Raw genomic sequence first — 15,329 nt, forward strand, 5'->3', positions numbered from 1 at the left:
TCTGGCAATCCGAGTCTCCAGGAATGCCAGGGAAGCCTCTTCAGGAGATGAGAGGAGGCAAGAGATGGAGTTACAAACTCTGCACACTGAGGGGGAAGGAGCCTGAGAAATGAGGAAGGACACACACTTCTTGTTGGCCCAGAGCTGGCGTGCAGCAGCAGCACCCTTTCCCTTGTGGGGAATGAGGTGCATCCATTAAAGTACACTTTGATGTGTGTGTCCTGATGGTTTTTGTATCCTCCAAGACAGTCCATCCCCATAAAATTGTGCCATTTTTCTACCTGCTGGCTGTTCAGCAGCCTCATCACATGCCGCTGGGTGCAGGGCAGTGCTGCCACAAAGGTCTTGTTTAAGCACATGATGATAAAGATTCACTCGTGTCAAGAATGTGGCAAATCCTTCAGCAAGAAGGGAAACCTGAAGAGACACCAGAGGATCCACACGGCGGAGGAGCTCTTTGCTTGTGGGCAGGGTGGGAGGTGCTTCACCACCCGGGGCCACCTCACGACCCACCAGAGCATCCACACGGGAGAGAAGCCCTTCTGCTGTGGGGAGTGTGGGCTCTGCTTCCACCCAGAGATGTGCCTGGCTGCCCACCAGAAGACACATGCCAAGGGTGGTCCCTACCACTGCGCCCGCTGCGGCAAGAGCCTGAGCACAAGGATCTACTTCAACATCCACATGAGGACCCACACACAGAAGAGGCCGTTCGCCTGCACCGAGTGTGGGAAGAGCTTTGTGAAGAAGGGGACCCTCAGAGCCCACAGGGAGATCCACAAGAGGGAGAAGCCCTTCAGGTGCCCTGACTGCAGTAGGTGCTTTGGGCAAAGTGCCACTCTGCTGGCCCACCAGAAGATACACCTCTGTGGAGAGCCTTTCGTTTGTACTGAGTGTGGGAAGAGCTTGAGCTCAATGTCCACCAGAGGAACCATGCTAAGCACAAGTTGCTCGAGGGACACATCAATGGTGTGTCTCTCCAGGTCATCCAGATTAAAGAGGAGCCTGATTTTGACTTCAGGTCAGAGAATACTATGTTGGAGAATACGTCCTGTGAAGGAGATGTAGCCCAAGGGTGTAGCATACCTAGAAACCCATCTAATCCAAAAAGCCCCTCTTGGAAAATCCAGATGAGGGAGGAGCCAGAATCACACACTGATGACCTAGAAAACATTACTGCAGTAGCCTGCCAGAAACTTTACACCAAAGAAGAGCCACCCGAAAACCCAGATTATGGAAAGCTCTTTGATCCAAAATTCCCACTGATGGCTTTACAGAAGAGACAGCTTAAAAAGGAAGAAGATGCTGATGGGCAGCACAGGGGGGAAGTCCCCATAGCCAGTAACTGGGCGCTCCATGTGAAGGAAGAACCACAGCAAAGTGTTGAGTTTGGGATGCCTTGTGGGCAGAGGCCAAACTTCAGTGCTATCCAGAGGATTCACATCAAAGAGGAACCTGGTGTGGAGGCCAACCACCAGGAAAGCCAGAGCCCAAAGAGGAAGCAGAAGAATTGCAACCAACCCACCGAAGAAGAAATGCTGGAGAACTGAGTCAACTCCACCTCCAAGAAAGATCCCTCAGCAAAAGGAGCTGCCAAGGGTGAACGGATGTTCCCCTGTCCCAAATGTGGGAAGAGCTTCAGCCAGAAGTCAAACCTGACCAGGCACAGGAAGATCCACACGAGCGAGGGGCCGTACAAGTGCGGCGAGTGCGGGAAGAGTTTCCGCATGAACCACAAGCTGATCCGTCACCAGAGGCTCCACCTGAGCGAGCCCTTCAAATGCACCGAGTGTGGGAAGAGCTTCACCCAGAGGTCAAATCTGGTTCGGCACCAGAGGATCCACACCAAGGAGGAACCCTACCAGTGCCCCGAGTGCGAGAAGACCTTCAAGCAGAAGGCCAACCTCTTCCGCCACCAAATGATCCACGCCCGCATGGGGCCTTGCAAGTGCACCAAGTGTGGGAAATGCTTCCCCCACCAGGGTCACCTTAGTAAACACCAACTGCTCCACTCCCGAGGTGGGGCTTACAAGTGTGGGGCGTGTGGGAAGTGCTACCGGCTGAAGAAGTACCTGAGGAGGCACCAGAAAATACAAGCACGGAAAGGAGCTGCTCCCCACGCAGGATGGGAGGAGGAAGCCACAAGGACTGGGGGTGGACCCCACCACCATAAACAGACAGCACTGGTCCCCATGAAAAGTGAAGAGGAATGCTGAGCAGGTGTGGTGCCTGCTCCCGGAGGAAAGTCCTGTGGGGAAACGGGAGGGATGGAGATAAACTCTGCTCACCTTATGTGCGTGGTGGCTGGAGGTGGGGAGATCAAGCTGAGGGGACAGTGAGGTTCACTAGTCCTCTGCAGCTTCTCTCAGGAGAACCCTTGGGGTATCATTTTGTCACAGCTGTGGGATGGGGCTGGAGGTCCAAGCACTTGGAGATGGAGGGTGAAGAGCTTGGCATCCTTCCTGGTGGCACACTTGCGCCTCTAAAGGCTGCCAAAGTTGTGGATGCCAGAATTGTCTGGTGTGGGCAAAATACAGCCAGGAGGAGCAAGCAGGGTTACTAGGTGATGAGGTTATTGTGTCTTTGAGAAAGCAGAAGGGAACCTCTCCCATCTAGGCAAGGGTTTAAAACAAGGGCCAGCTCTCTCCCTCATGTAGCTCTGATCCACACCTTGATCCTACCAGGTTGAGGGACCCTAGTTAACTGGATGGTACAGGTTTGGGAGAAACTACTGCCAGCCAGACCAGGGTTTTAAGCCTTGAATCCACCAAAGCAGGCTCCCAGATTGGCTTCAGCCAGGTCCCTAAAAGTAAGTTATGCAAAGCTACCCCAGAGGCCAGCAGGTTGTGCCCCCACAACCCCACTGTGTGGATGTAAACAGAAATGGCTTTTCTTGGCATCCAGTTTCACATCTCGGATGAGCGGGTGGCTTTGCCACCACAACTCCCAGAGGCATCACAGCTTCACCAGTTTGGGTGACAATGGTGCTGGTTCTCAGCCATCTGCTTCCCTGCCTGTTACTGTGGCAGGATATTGACTTCATTGGGCAGGATTTAGGGGAATCAAACCAAGTGGCAGGAATAGGTGGAAAAGTCTTCAGACTTTATGGACTAGAGAACTGGAAACTGTTTCCCTGTTGGGATGTTTTCCCTTCCTCTCCCCGGTGTAAAGGGGATTGTGCAGCTACTCAAAAGCAGGAGCACTTCAGAAGTCTTTATTACTCAGTGCTGATGATTTTGTTTGAGGGTTCCCTACTCGGATGGATCTTTGAGTCCTGAAAGTCCCTGTTGAAGTGGAGATGTGGAGGGAATCCACACGGAGTCACTCCCCAAGGTTTCTCTGCAGCATTTGTTACGTGGCCACCTGGACACAGCCCAGCAAGGACAGACATTAGGGTTGGTGGTGGTGCTGTAGTATGTAGAGTCTAAGAGACAAGTGGAAAATTGTGCCACGGTGAAACAGTAGCTCTGCCTCTCTGGTTTTGTGCAGGAAAAGAAGCCCCATCCCCAGGGCACACACACCAATTCCTTCCCCCAGAACACGTTGCAGGTGGCAGCCCCCTGGAGGCATCTGAAAACCAGGCATCATGACTTTGGGCAGCTACCTGCTGTAAAACTTCAGACTCAAGCTGCTTGTTGTCTGCACTGCTGCTCTGGAGCAGCTGTGTGTCCAGGCAGGGAAACTGAGGCACGGAGGGAAGAAGGGACACGGGACAAAATGCACTTGAGCTTTGCCTTTGCCAGGACACGTGGTTGAAGCATTTTGATGAGGTGGCTCAAGCCCAACGCTGAGGACATCTGCCAAACCCCAGAAGCACAGAGTGAATTTGCTGTTGAGATTCTCCCAGCCTTCAATATATTCAGGTCCAGGATGTGATTTCCAAGAGCAAATCAAGCTCTGGCAGCCTCTGAAGGACCCTACCTCTGTCCCATCACCTATCAGCTGCAGCCAGACTGGGTCATATGAAGTTTCTCCTCAAGTTCCTCTGACCTGGTGGAGATTCCTTTCGGGGACAGAAAAAGCAAACATATCACTGAATCTTCCACCACTGACTGTGGCCACTGTGGGTGTCCCAGCTTCTGAGGGAAATCAGGGTTAATAATTTGTAGTATCTCCTCAATAAAGTAAATGTTTAAAGAAAAAAAAAGAGGAAACAAAGTGAGCTTCTTTTCAGGGTTGTGGTTTGTTTGGTTTGTTTTACTGAGTTATCACTGAGAGACAACCACACAATCAGGGCTGAGAGTTTGTACTATCTACTCAGTAAAGTAAATATTTAAAGAAAAAAAAAGGAAACAGAGTGAGTGTCTGTTCTTTTTCTCTCAGAGAACCACAATGTGACAGGAGAACAATGCAGAGCAAGATTCACAGCAGTGGTAACTGCAGGGATGTTGGTGGTGAGGAGCCCTCCAGGCTCTGCTGGCTGCATTGACCAGCTCTCCACTGTGCTGTGCTGAGAGCTCAGACCTCCACATGTTGACCCCAGGGCTCCAGTCAGTGACCAACACGTAACTGAAGTGCCCTAAGGTGCCTGCACAGAGCTAGAAGGACACAGGCTTTATGGAGGCCTTGATCTTTCTGCATGAGCAACTGAAGGTATCTTGGGCTAGGACGGAATCATAGAACCACAGAATGGTTTGGATTGGAAAGGATGTTAAAGATCATCTAGTTCCAACCCTCCTACATGGGCAGGGACACCTCCCACCAGCCCAGGTTGCTCCAAGCCCCATCCAACCTGCCCTTCAACACTGCCAGGGATGGGGCAGCCACAGCTTCCCTGGGCAACCTGGGCCAGGGTCTCACCACCCTCAGAGGAAAAATTTCTCCTTAATATCTCATCTAAATCTACCCCTTCTCAGTCTGAAACCTTTCCCCCTTGTCCTGTCACTCCAATCCCTTGTAAAAACCCCCTCCCCAGCTTTCCTGGAGCCCCTTCAGGTATTATAAGACTGCTCTAAGGTCTCCCTGGAGCCTTCTTTTCTCCAGGCTGAACAGCCCCAACTCTCTCAGCTTGTCTCCAGAGCAGAGCTGCTCCAGCCCTGGGATCATCTTCATGGCCTGCTCTGGACTCTTTCCAGCAGCTCCATCCCCTTCCTGTGTTGGGGGCTCCAGAACTGGACACAGCACTGCAGGGTGGGTTCTTACAACAGCAGAATAGAGGGGAAGAATCACTCCCTTGACCTATTGACTGTTTTCCTCTTTGTTAATTTTACTTTTCAGTTCAGTCTCCTTCAAGTAACTTCACTTTTTGAAATCAGCAGCATGTTTTCCAGTCAGTGTCTGCTTCTAGGACTGATAACACTCAATGTTTATAGTCACTGCAGAGGTCACGGTGTGAGTGGTACACATAAAAGCTCTTTTACATTGAATCCTGTAGAAACCAAGGTCACTCCTTGGTTCTGCTGAACTTCTTATGTGCTGCAAATGAAAGGCTAGAAAAGGAGTCACAGCTGCAACCCTCCTGGATGGAGGAGCGGACCTGACATGTGACCCAGAACTGACCAAACAAGGTGTTCCATCCCATATGTCATACACAGCATGAAGCTGAGGGATCACCAGTCAAGCTCTCTTCTTCCATAGCTGGCATCCTGGGAGGACTCATCCGTTCTTTTGCCTGTGGTCCTGATCCAGGTGTGAGCACAATACTGGTTTTGTGTATATTTCTATATATTTAATTACTGTCTTCTTCATCATTATCTTTTCATTAGAGCTGTTTTAGTTTGGTTTCCAAGCCATAACTCTCCCTTATTCTCTTTCATTTCCCCTTCTGGGAAGGGACAGTGGTTAAAAAAGAGCATCTGTCATCCTTCAGTGCCAGGAGGCCAGGAAGGACATCTCAAATTACAGCAGACACCACGGTGTGAGAAACTGAAATGATGCCCTAAGTATGGGTGTTTTCAACCATGAGCTCCATCCTCAGTGTCCCACCTGTGAGAGCACAATGCTGGAAGTGCAGAGTCTTCCTTGGGTGCCACCAGGACCTGCCTGGGACATTACACTGTGGTTTCCCCAAGGACATCTCCAAAGAGGTGCATTGCAGACCATGGAATAATCCCATTAAAACTGATTTATCTGTGGACTGAACAAGGCCTCACAGTAGCAAAATAACCTTCAGCCTTTTCTCCCTAAGCCCATTCACAGGTCTCCCAGACACTCATAAAATGCTTAAAATCCAAACCATTGTCCCATTCTCCACTGGATTTCATGCAGAAACCCACATCTGAAACATCCACTGAGCAGTTCCTGTCCCTGAGTGAAAAGGATGCCCACAAGGTCTGATTTTGCCTTCAGGTCTATACAGTAAATTCAGTGTGGTTAAGTTGAAACAGATGGAGTTAAATCAAAGTACAAATAATGTTAATGAAGAAAGATCCAAGCTCTGATGGCTTTTCAAAAGAAATCTTCTGGTCTTGCACAGTGGGTCAGGTAGGGCTTCTCCTGAGACAATTGCTGTCCTATTTCTAGCCATGCACATTGTCTCTGTGGATTTCAGGAGGAATTTGGCTGTGGGATTTTTTTTCATCACTTTATTGACTCGTTGACTATCTGTGTGTGTCATCTCAGCACCAATTCTGTCTCCAGTGTCAGGCATGGCCTGTCTGGGGGAAAGATGGAGACAGGCTGTGTTGGGGAGCACTTGCTCAAAAATGAGTACTTGTGCTTTGATGGGGTGTGTGGAGCTGATGGACACTCAGCCTGTTCTGCTATGGTGGGAATAAGAGGGTCTTTGGGGCCAGAGCAAGTATCTACTCAGACATAAGTGCCCTGCGATGTTTACTTGCCCTTTGAGAACTTGATGGTTCCCATGAGAACTTCTTTGAAAATCCCAGGCTGCAGGGAGCCTGGTGTCCCCACAGAGGGGGAGTGAGGAGAGGAAAAAGACCAGGGTAAAAACTGAGTGAGCAACAGGACACTCAGAATCACACTCTTCTACACATGCTTCATCTATTCCCTTTTGACTAAAAGCCTCCATGAGGAATGAGTGTTTAGTTACCACCACTCCCTTGGCCACCTCAGCTACTTCTCATCCCAACCAGGGCCAAAGTGATGCAACCAAGTAGCACCACATGGGACCAGGTTATCAGGCTGAACCCTCTTTGTCCAAGGCAGACCTGGACCCACTACCTCCATCTCCTGACCCAAAGCACAGTCCCTTCTTGAAAGTGATTTCTTGAGCTGGAACAAAGCAAAGGAGAGAGAGGTCTGCATCAAAGGACTGAAGCTTCTGACTAGTCCCCACCTGCAGATTTTCTGAACAAGGTCAGGGAACAATCTGTGAGGCTTTTAGTCAAAAAGGAATAGATGAAGCATGTGTAGAAGAGTGTGATTCTGAGTGTCCTGTTGCTCACTCAGTTTTTACCCTGGTCTTTTTCCTCTCCTCACTCCCCCTCTGTGGGGACACCAAGCTCCCTGCAGCCTGGGATTTTCAAAGAAGTTCTCATGGGAACCATCAGGTTCTCAAGGGGCAAGTAAACATCACAGGGCACTTATGTCAGCCTGAAAGCAAGAGCAGTCCCTGCCATGGGGTGGGTGAGGTGGGCAGTGCTGGCCTCTCCCTCTCTGCTAACGGCACAGGAGGTGGTTACAGCCCCTTGCTACCCTCAGTAAGAGCACTGCTGCCCCACAACTGCTGCCCCGTGGGGGACATGGCAGAGCTTGTCTCTATTAAAGCCCAGGAGGACAGAGCACAGAGAGCTCCTGTTTCAAGCAGGACCTGCAGAGGTTCATCCTTTGCTTTCCCAGCCTGTCTTATGGTCCTGGGGAAGAGGGATGCTCTCAGGAATGACAGACACACCCTGCCCAGATGGTCTAGGAACCCGACTCCTGCAGCACTCTCTGCCTCCCTTTGAGCCCTTTTCTCTCCTCTTTTTTTTCTGGGTAGTTTTTGCAAAACCTTTGACATGGGGTTCCTGTGGCTCAGCACTTCAATCCCGTGGAGGATAAAGCTGGGGAAGAGGCAGTCCTGGATGGCTGCCTTCCTGAGGTAGAGAGGCTTGGATTGCCTTCACTAACAAGACCTCATCATCCTGAGAAACTCTGAGCCAACTCAAGCTCAGCACAAGTGAGGCAAACGGGGCTGGAGGGAGGCTGTCCCTGCAGCTGGGACAGCCACTGTCTCTGTCCTTCGCTACACTGGGAGTCAGCTGGGAAGGAGGAAGGGGAAGGAAAGATTCTCTGATGCCTGAAAACATTTCTCAGCAACAGGAAAGCACATTCCCAGCAACATTTCCATGGGGGATTTCCCCATCCCCATCCAGTGCTCCCTGAGTGCACCAGCTTTGCTTTTTATGCTAAGCACTCCTTGTGTTTCCCAGGCCTGAATTAACAAGGACACCTGGTGATGAGTTGTCTGTCAGAACGGGGCTTCTTTTACCTCCTAGAGACTTTCTTGTTAAATATCACATACACCATCAACTCTTGAACTGTTGTGAAATACCCACACACTTGGCTGTGTAGCTCTGCCAGGCCTCACCCAGCAGTATGGAAGTGTTTAATTTCAGTAAAAAAGCATCACCCACCAAGAGTGGGTCAGAGACACTGTGCAAGGTGGTAGAGCCAAGGACTTCCACCGAGCTCCAGCTGTGTGGGAGCCTCCCTGGAAACAGCTCCAGCTCCTCAGCAGTATGAAGTCTTAGGCCATGGTGGGTTAAACTGGGTTAAAGCACTTGTCACTCTGCCATGTTCTCCTCTTTCTGCTGGTATAATTTGGAGACACGTGAATTTAGATGCTTAATTTAAGCACCCTAACTCTGAGCTGGATCCCAGCCAAGCAGTCAAAGGCCTGATTTCACCCAGCCTCTTTGGCCACGAGCTGGAAAGGGGCCCAGAAGCTTTTTAATATAAAGGAGGAAAGGAAGTTTCTGATCCTCTGAAAGTTTTTTTCACTTTGCAACAAATCTGTGAATTCCTTGAGCTGCCAGAAAAGGGGAAAATTAGGACAAATAATTGTAAAGCCAGCAAAAAACTTCTGAAAAATCTTCACTCTTCTTACTTCAAAAATAAATGCAAAGGTTGCATTTTGGTAGGTTGGAGATGTTTTTCTATCCCTTAGAAGGAGTCAACCCTATCCTGAGACAAAATACTTCATTATGGGGTGAAAGTAGCACATATTCAAAGGATTCTTTAGATCTGTGATTGTTTTCCAGGAAAAAAAGGTTGAAAACATTTTTTTTTTTTTAACTTTACCTAGAAAAAACCTCTTGGCTTGACATCAGATCAGATCCTACCACATATTCATCCAGGCCTGTTTTAAATAAAGGAGTCTTGAGATTTCCTAAGTGCTTAAACGAAAATGGCTGAATATATAAGGAGTGTAAGTGCTTTTGATGGGGATAACTGCATGGATGTTTCTAAGAGTGCAACAGGGAGGAGGGCTGTGGATGTGACTGAGCCTGTTGCCTTCCCATGGTTGGCTGCAACCAGAGTAGAAATGAAAGAGGGAATAAAACAATCATTCTCCCCTCTAATAAAATAAATACATAAACCTCTATATTGGCAAAGCTCTGACACAAACTGAAGCAGAGGCAGGAGCAGATATCATGGCTCAGAGCTGAAGACAGGATTCCTAGTAGCAGCCTCTGTTTGGTGCTCTCTGCATCAAGCCCCAGTTCCTGCTCTTTGCTGTAGCTGGGGCAGCTCAAGCACTTGCTCCATAAATAACAGCCCTGGATGGGTTTTATCTCCAGCTTGGGCACTGAGGAGCAGTTTTATTTCATGTCTTGCCCAGCAGATTTACAGTGTGATGGTTTGAAGAAAGCAGAAGCAGCATGAAAGGGATGTTACAAATAGGAACCAGACCAGGAATTGAACTGAGGCATTGAGAGCTTCCCCCCAAAAAGTCTCAGTGAAGCTGAATAAAGACACAAATAAACAGGTGCTGGCTGGAAACACAGTAACTGAAAATGTTCATTCCTTGGCAGCAAAGCACCTGGCTCTGCACATCAGCCTGCTTTTCTGGGGAAAGCTGGAAACCAAGAACATGCTTGTCATGTTCTTGCCATGGCCACATGGCCTCCAGACCCTCTACAAGCCATGCAGTTCTGTACACCTCGTATTGGACAAACAAAGTCAAGTCATGAAGCACACTCTACCAGCAAAGCCAGTGGGGAGAAAGCAAGGTGGAGAATAAAGAAACCCAAGCACTGTGAGGAGGTACCCTGTACCAAGCCCTGAAGACATACAAAAGTTTGCCCCAGAATCATCTCTGGCCTCAGAAAAGTTGGTCACCACGAAACAGTAAAAGCACCTTCCATTTCTGAGCCTAACTGAAAGGCACAAAGGCAGTGAGCAGAGCACCATGTCCCTACAATGCTCAATTCCAGGTGCCTTGGAGCTCAGCCAGCCCTGCCTCATTCCAACTACCCAGTGGGAACTGCTCCCCATCCCTCTGTGCTTTCAGCAGCACTCAGGGTTGCTGGGTTCCACTGCTGCTCTCCATCCCCAGTCCTGCCCCTGCTACTCCGTGTCCTGGCCATTAAATTCATATTCTGCCATTAACCACAGTGCAGAACTCTGATGCCACAGAGCAATAGCAGGAGCTGACAGAAGTCTTGATGCACCCCTATTAGCTCCCCAAAACTGGGCCAGCCTCTCTTCAACCTTTCATGGTCAGGAGATGAGCCAAACAGATACTTACAAGTAATTAAGAACCATTTTAATTTTGTTCTTTTTTTTTCCCCCAGTAGATCTGCTTGAAGATTTCCTTCAGCATCTCAGTTGTTTTAATCAGCTGCTTGTTGCTGTTGTTGGTTTTCCTGCATTTGTTTCACTGGTGGTAAATTCATCAGCCCTAAATAAGTTGACTGAAAACACACCGTGACAATGATACACTAAACCATTACATGAAAAGCAGGGAATTAAATCATCCACTGGAAAACAAGACTGCTGTTTCCTGAAAGCTTTGTATCCTTTCAAGCTTGCTTCTTTTTTTTTTTTTTTTTCCTTTTTTATTTTTGTGCAAGATGTTCTTGCTCCAGTAATTTTTGCACAGCTCTGCCCTATTTCTGCAAGCTAAAGGCACAGTGAGCTGGCGTGTTGGCTCAGCCCTCACTGACCAGTTGTCCCCATCTTGTCACTTATTTGGGGACTTCCTCTCAGGAATTAAATAACAGCAAGGAATAAATTATCCAGCTCCCCCCTTCTAACTGGTATTTTGTTTTTTAAGCTCACATTATGTCTTACTAATTACCCTGCTGCACGTAAAGACGTGAACTGAGCTGGGAGTGATGGGAAAGCGGATATGTTCATTGTATGGCAAAGCTCCTGCCCTGATGAGTGACAGTTTGTCCAGCCAGGGGGATTATGAGTGATGAATCACAGAATCACAGAATGGTGGGGGTTGGAAGAGACCTCTGGAGATCATCTTGTCCAACCCTCTTGCTAGAGCAGGATCCCCTAGAGCAGATTCCACAGGAACACGTCCAGGTGGGTTTGGAACATCTCCAGGGATGGAGACTCCACAGCCTCCCTGGGCAGCCTGTCCCAGGGCTCTGTTACTGTTGCTCTGTCAAATAAGAACCATTTTCTTATATTTAGGCTAAACCTCCTGTTTACCAGTCTGTGACCACTGCCCCTTGTTCTGTCACCAGACACCACTGAGAAGAGTCTGGCCTCATCCTCCTGACACCCCCTTTAGATATTTACAAGCATTGATGAGATCCCCCCTCAGCCTCCTTTTCTCTAAGCTGAACAGCCCCAGCTCTCCCAGCCTTCTCACAGGCCATTCAGTGACACAACAGGATGTCTCTTTCCAATGTCCCTCAGCTGTTTTCCAAGCAGCTCTCCCCATCCAGGTGAATTGCTGGATCCTCCAACCTCCATCAATCCCCATTTCTGTTTGCACTAAACACTGGCTGAGAGTCCAGGCTTGCTCCTTCCCACCTACAGAGGGACGTTTGTTATTCAGAACAAAATACTATGTTGCCATGTTATTTAATCAAGTCACAGCTCATAGGCAGCATCTGTGCAGAAGATAAAATGTTTTGGGACAGTTTAGTCCTTTTCTTATCTGAGTGATTACGGTTATGTAAAGACTTTTCTTTCAAACATGGAGATGGAGTTTCATAAGCAAGGGACCAAAATAGTGCCAAGTATCCAAACAGCTCCCCTTGATCACTCTGGATTAGTACAATTAATCCCTAGGTATTAGTGACCAGCAGGGTTTTGCCTGAAGGATAAAATATATATTTATTATTTCAGATCTGATTTCCCCCCAGAGGCAGCAAATTCAATCGTGGGCTTTTCTCTTCATCATTATATTTTTGCAAATGGGGTTGTGGGATTTGGACAATAACCAAGGGGCTCCTGGTCAGAGGGGAGATGAGATCCCTGCTTATTTTTTTTCTGTCTTCTGAGAATGATGCAGTTGGGAATTGCCTGCTGGATGAGTGTGATGTGATGTGGGACCTCAGCCAGGACCTGCTGGGGTTACTGGGAGGGTAGCAAATGCCCACCAGTATAACCAGCCCTCACAGCAGTTTCCAGACACTACTGCTATTGTTGCCTAACACTGGAGAAAACCAAAGCTCAGAAATATGGAATGATTTCCCTGAGAGAGGATCAGGAATCCTTATTCTTGGGCTCCTGTTGAGCTGATGTAAAAACATGTCTCATAATACCCCTTGAATACCCCTTTCACTAATGTGAAGCCCTTGAAGAAAGAGCAGAGTTTTGCTCTGTTCCCAAAAAGGAAAGTCCCTGACAAGCTTTCTTTGCTTTGGGTTTTGGGGCATAGCTGCTGAGGGTTTCTCACTTTTCTTGCTGCAAACTTGCTGCACTTCTCATCCATTTATGAATGAAGATGTAGAGGCCTGGTTTGAAGCAGCAGGGCCTGTTCAACCTGATCACAGATCGATCGTCCCAGAGGTTGGCACAGATGGATTGAGCTTGTGGGGGTTGATTTGTGTGCTGACCACTGGGAAAACAACTGATTACAGCTCTGGTTCTTCCCATACTGCCAAGTCTTCACAGACCAGACAGTGGCCACCAGCAGATGCAACACAAAGAGAGGAAGAACAGCATAAACACAAGAGTGGTTTTTCCTCCAAGCAACTGTTTCAAAGCTGTCACCTGCCACTTTCATTGCTTATTCACCAGTTCTTGTATTAGAAGAGAAAATGAACCTTTCTTTTCTCCTCCCCTCCTTCACCCCATTCCTAAAAGTGGGGATGACCCTAGATTCTGTCTAAATCCAGTGCTAAAGTCCCAGGATATTACTTAGAAAAGACCAATTGGTTTTGCTAGTGCTTTTCATTTTTTTGTAGCTTTATGAACGGAATGAGCAATGTTCTCCCATCTCCTTGCAGGGGAGATAGCTGCAGATTGCAGCAGAAATCAGAGTGTTACTTGATAGGAACATGGAAATGTGGCAGAGAGATGTGCAGTTGGATTGATGTGCAGCAGCCCCTGCTTATAAATACTAAACTCTGCCTACTTGGCACAGAAGGTGAATTACAGGTCACAGCAGAGATAGGAATCATGAAGGTTTAAGCTGAATTTCCAAAGTACATCTGTTGGAGCTCTGTTAGGACAAACCTGTCACCTCCAGCTTTGGGTTTTTACCAGGGGGATTTTTGCAACACACAGGCTAGGCAGGGCTCACCCCTCCCTGGCAACCCCCTCCATCAGGGGGGCTTCTGGTGCCTGCTGGTGCCCACTTAAGCTGAGACTGAGGTGGCCTGGGCTCTGCTGATCACAGAGGCTACAACCCTGCTGTAAATAATTGCATTTAATCAGATGAATCCCCCCGCCCCCAACTCCATAAATTATTGGCAGCAAGATCCAAACTTCACTCTTAGAGCCCAGCTACATGCTCAGATGAACTACTCTGAACTGCATTTCTAAGACCTTCTCAGCATTGTCGTTTTACCCGCAGTGAAACCCAGGTTGCAGCAGCATTTCCAGCCATGGAAAAAACAAAGAGCATGAGAGCAGGGCCGGTCCAGGGCTGACAGCACAGCTGAAACACACGGAAGGGTTAGAAAGATAAGGTTTCGGTGTTGAAACACCTCCCTGCCCTTGCTATTTTCTGCCTGACAGCACCCTCTTCTGGGGAGCGGGTGCTGCTAGCTGAAGGGTGACCCCCGCAGCAGCTCCTCACTGCCTGAGCACCCAGCAAAGGGCAGAGCCCTCTGGGGTGAATTTAGAGAGAGTTACATTAGGCAGTTTCTTCTGAGCTATCTTTTTTTTTGCAGATCCCTTTGAAGGAGCTGGAAGCTCCCTGCACGATCGAGTGCTGGTCAAAGTCACAGCACCCAGTTATTTGGTACCTGCTGGGTGCAGCTCCCAGCAGCCAGGAATGGGCACAGGCACCAGTACAGCCTGGAAATTGTTGCTCTGTGTTGCTGGAGCAGCAGATAAAACCTGCACCGTCCTGGTGAGGGCTGTCCTAAGATTTTTAATTATTCCTCAGACATAGCTCAGCTTTTTTATGTTCGCTTGAAAAGGTGAGCAAGCACCTTTTTTGCAAATGGGGTGCCTGATGTTTGGGACAGGAAGTTGTTCAGCTGAGGACATCTCAAAGTAACACAGGCTGTGAGCTAAGAAGGGGACGAGCAGCTCAGATGTCCAGGGAAGCTGAGCAGGGCCCGGGCAGCCACCATCAGCATCTGTCTGGGGTCCAGATTCCGCCTTCCTCCAAACCACCCTCATCCTTGCTCTGTGCAATGGCAGGAGCACCTTGCTCGTGGCCAGCCTTGGTCACTTCTCTGCTTGAGCAGATTTAACATAATGCAGCTGGTTCCAGATCTTGTTTGTACTTGAATTACAAGGTTTTTAACTACAAACCACACACGGGTCTTACCTGAGTCCTGGGGCAACACTCACCTTTGAAGGCTGAGCAGTGAAGTTGTGACATTTCACTAAATTAGTTCCTGGGTGATGGTTTCCCACTCAGGGCTGCAAACTTTTATCTGCTCTTACTTTAAGGCAACAGTACTGCTGAGTTTGGTGGCAGGGGGAAAGTGGTTAATTACCTTTTTCAAGCAAGGACAGAGATGGACAGAGCAGCTGATCTGACTTTCCAGCTGCTGCTCAAAAGGCAATGATGGGCAGCAAGAATGGCTGGGATTGACACCTGTGTGGAGGCAGAAAGGTCCTTCCAAGCAGCTCAAACCCCATCATTTCAGGGTCCACTCGGATCACAGAATCACAGAATGGTTTGGTTTGGAAGGGACCTTAAAGACAATCTAGTTCCAAGCCCCCTGCCATGGGCAGGGACACTTCCCACTAGACCAGGTTGCTCCAAGCCCCATCCAACCTGCCCTTCAACACTCCCAGGGATGGGGCAGCCACAGCTTCTCTGAGCAACCTGTGCCAGTGTCTCACCACCCTCATAG

At 48.8% G+C, this 15,329-nt stretch overlaps 1 protein-coding gene across 1 annotated transcript; it reads left to right on the top strand.

The window, feature by feature from the left end:
- Positions 1-360: 360 nt before the first annotated feature.
- Positions 361-1,065, top strand: LOC127381870 (gastrula zinc finger protein XlCGF49.1-like). The gene has a single exon (XM_051612771.1). It carries the CDS (start codon positions 361-363, stop codon positions 1,063-1,065), a length of 705 nt encoding a protein of 234 aa, XP_051468731.1.
- Positions 1,066-15,329: the final 14,264 nt, after the last annotated feature.

This window comes from Apus apus, chromosome 2 (genome assembly GCF_020740795.1).
Source record: "Apus apus isolate bApuApu2 chromosome 2, bApuApu2.pri.cur, whole genome shotgun sequence".
Taxonomy (NCBI): domain Eukaryota; kingdom Metazoa; phylum Chordata; class Aves; order Apodiformes; family Apodidae; genus Apus; species Apus apus.

Excerpts from the sequence above, each read along its gene's own strand:
- LOC127381870 (XM_051612771.1), top strand. The coding sequence starts at position 361 with ATGATAAAGATTCACTCGTGTCAAGAATGTGGCAAATCCTTCAGCAAG.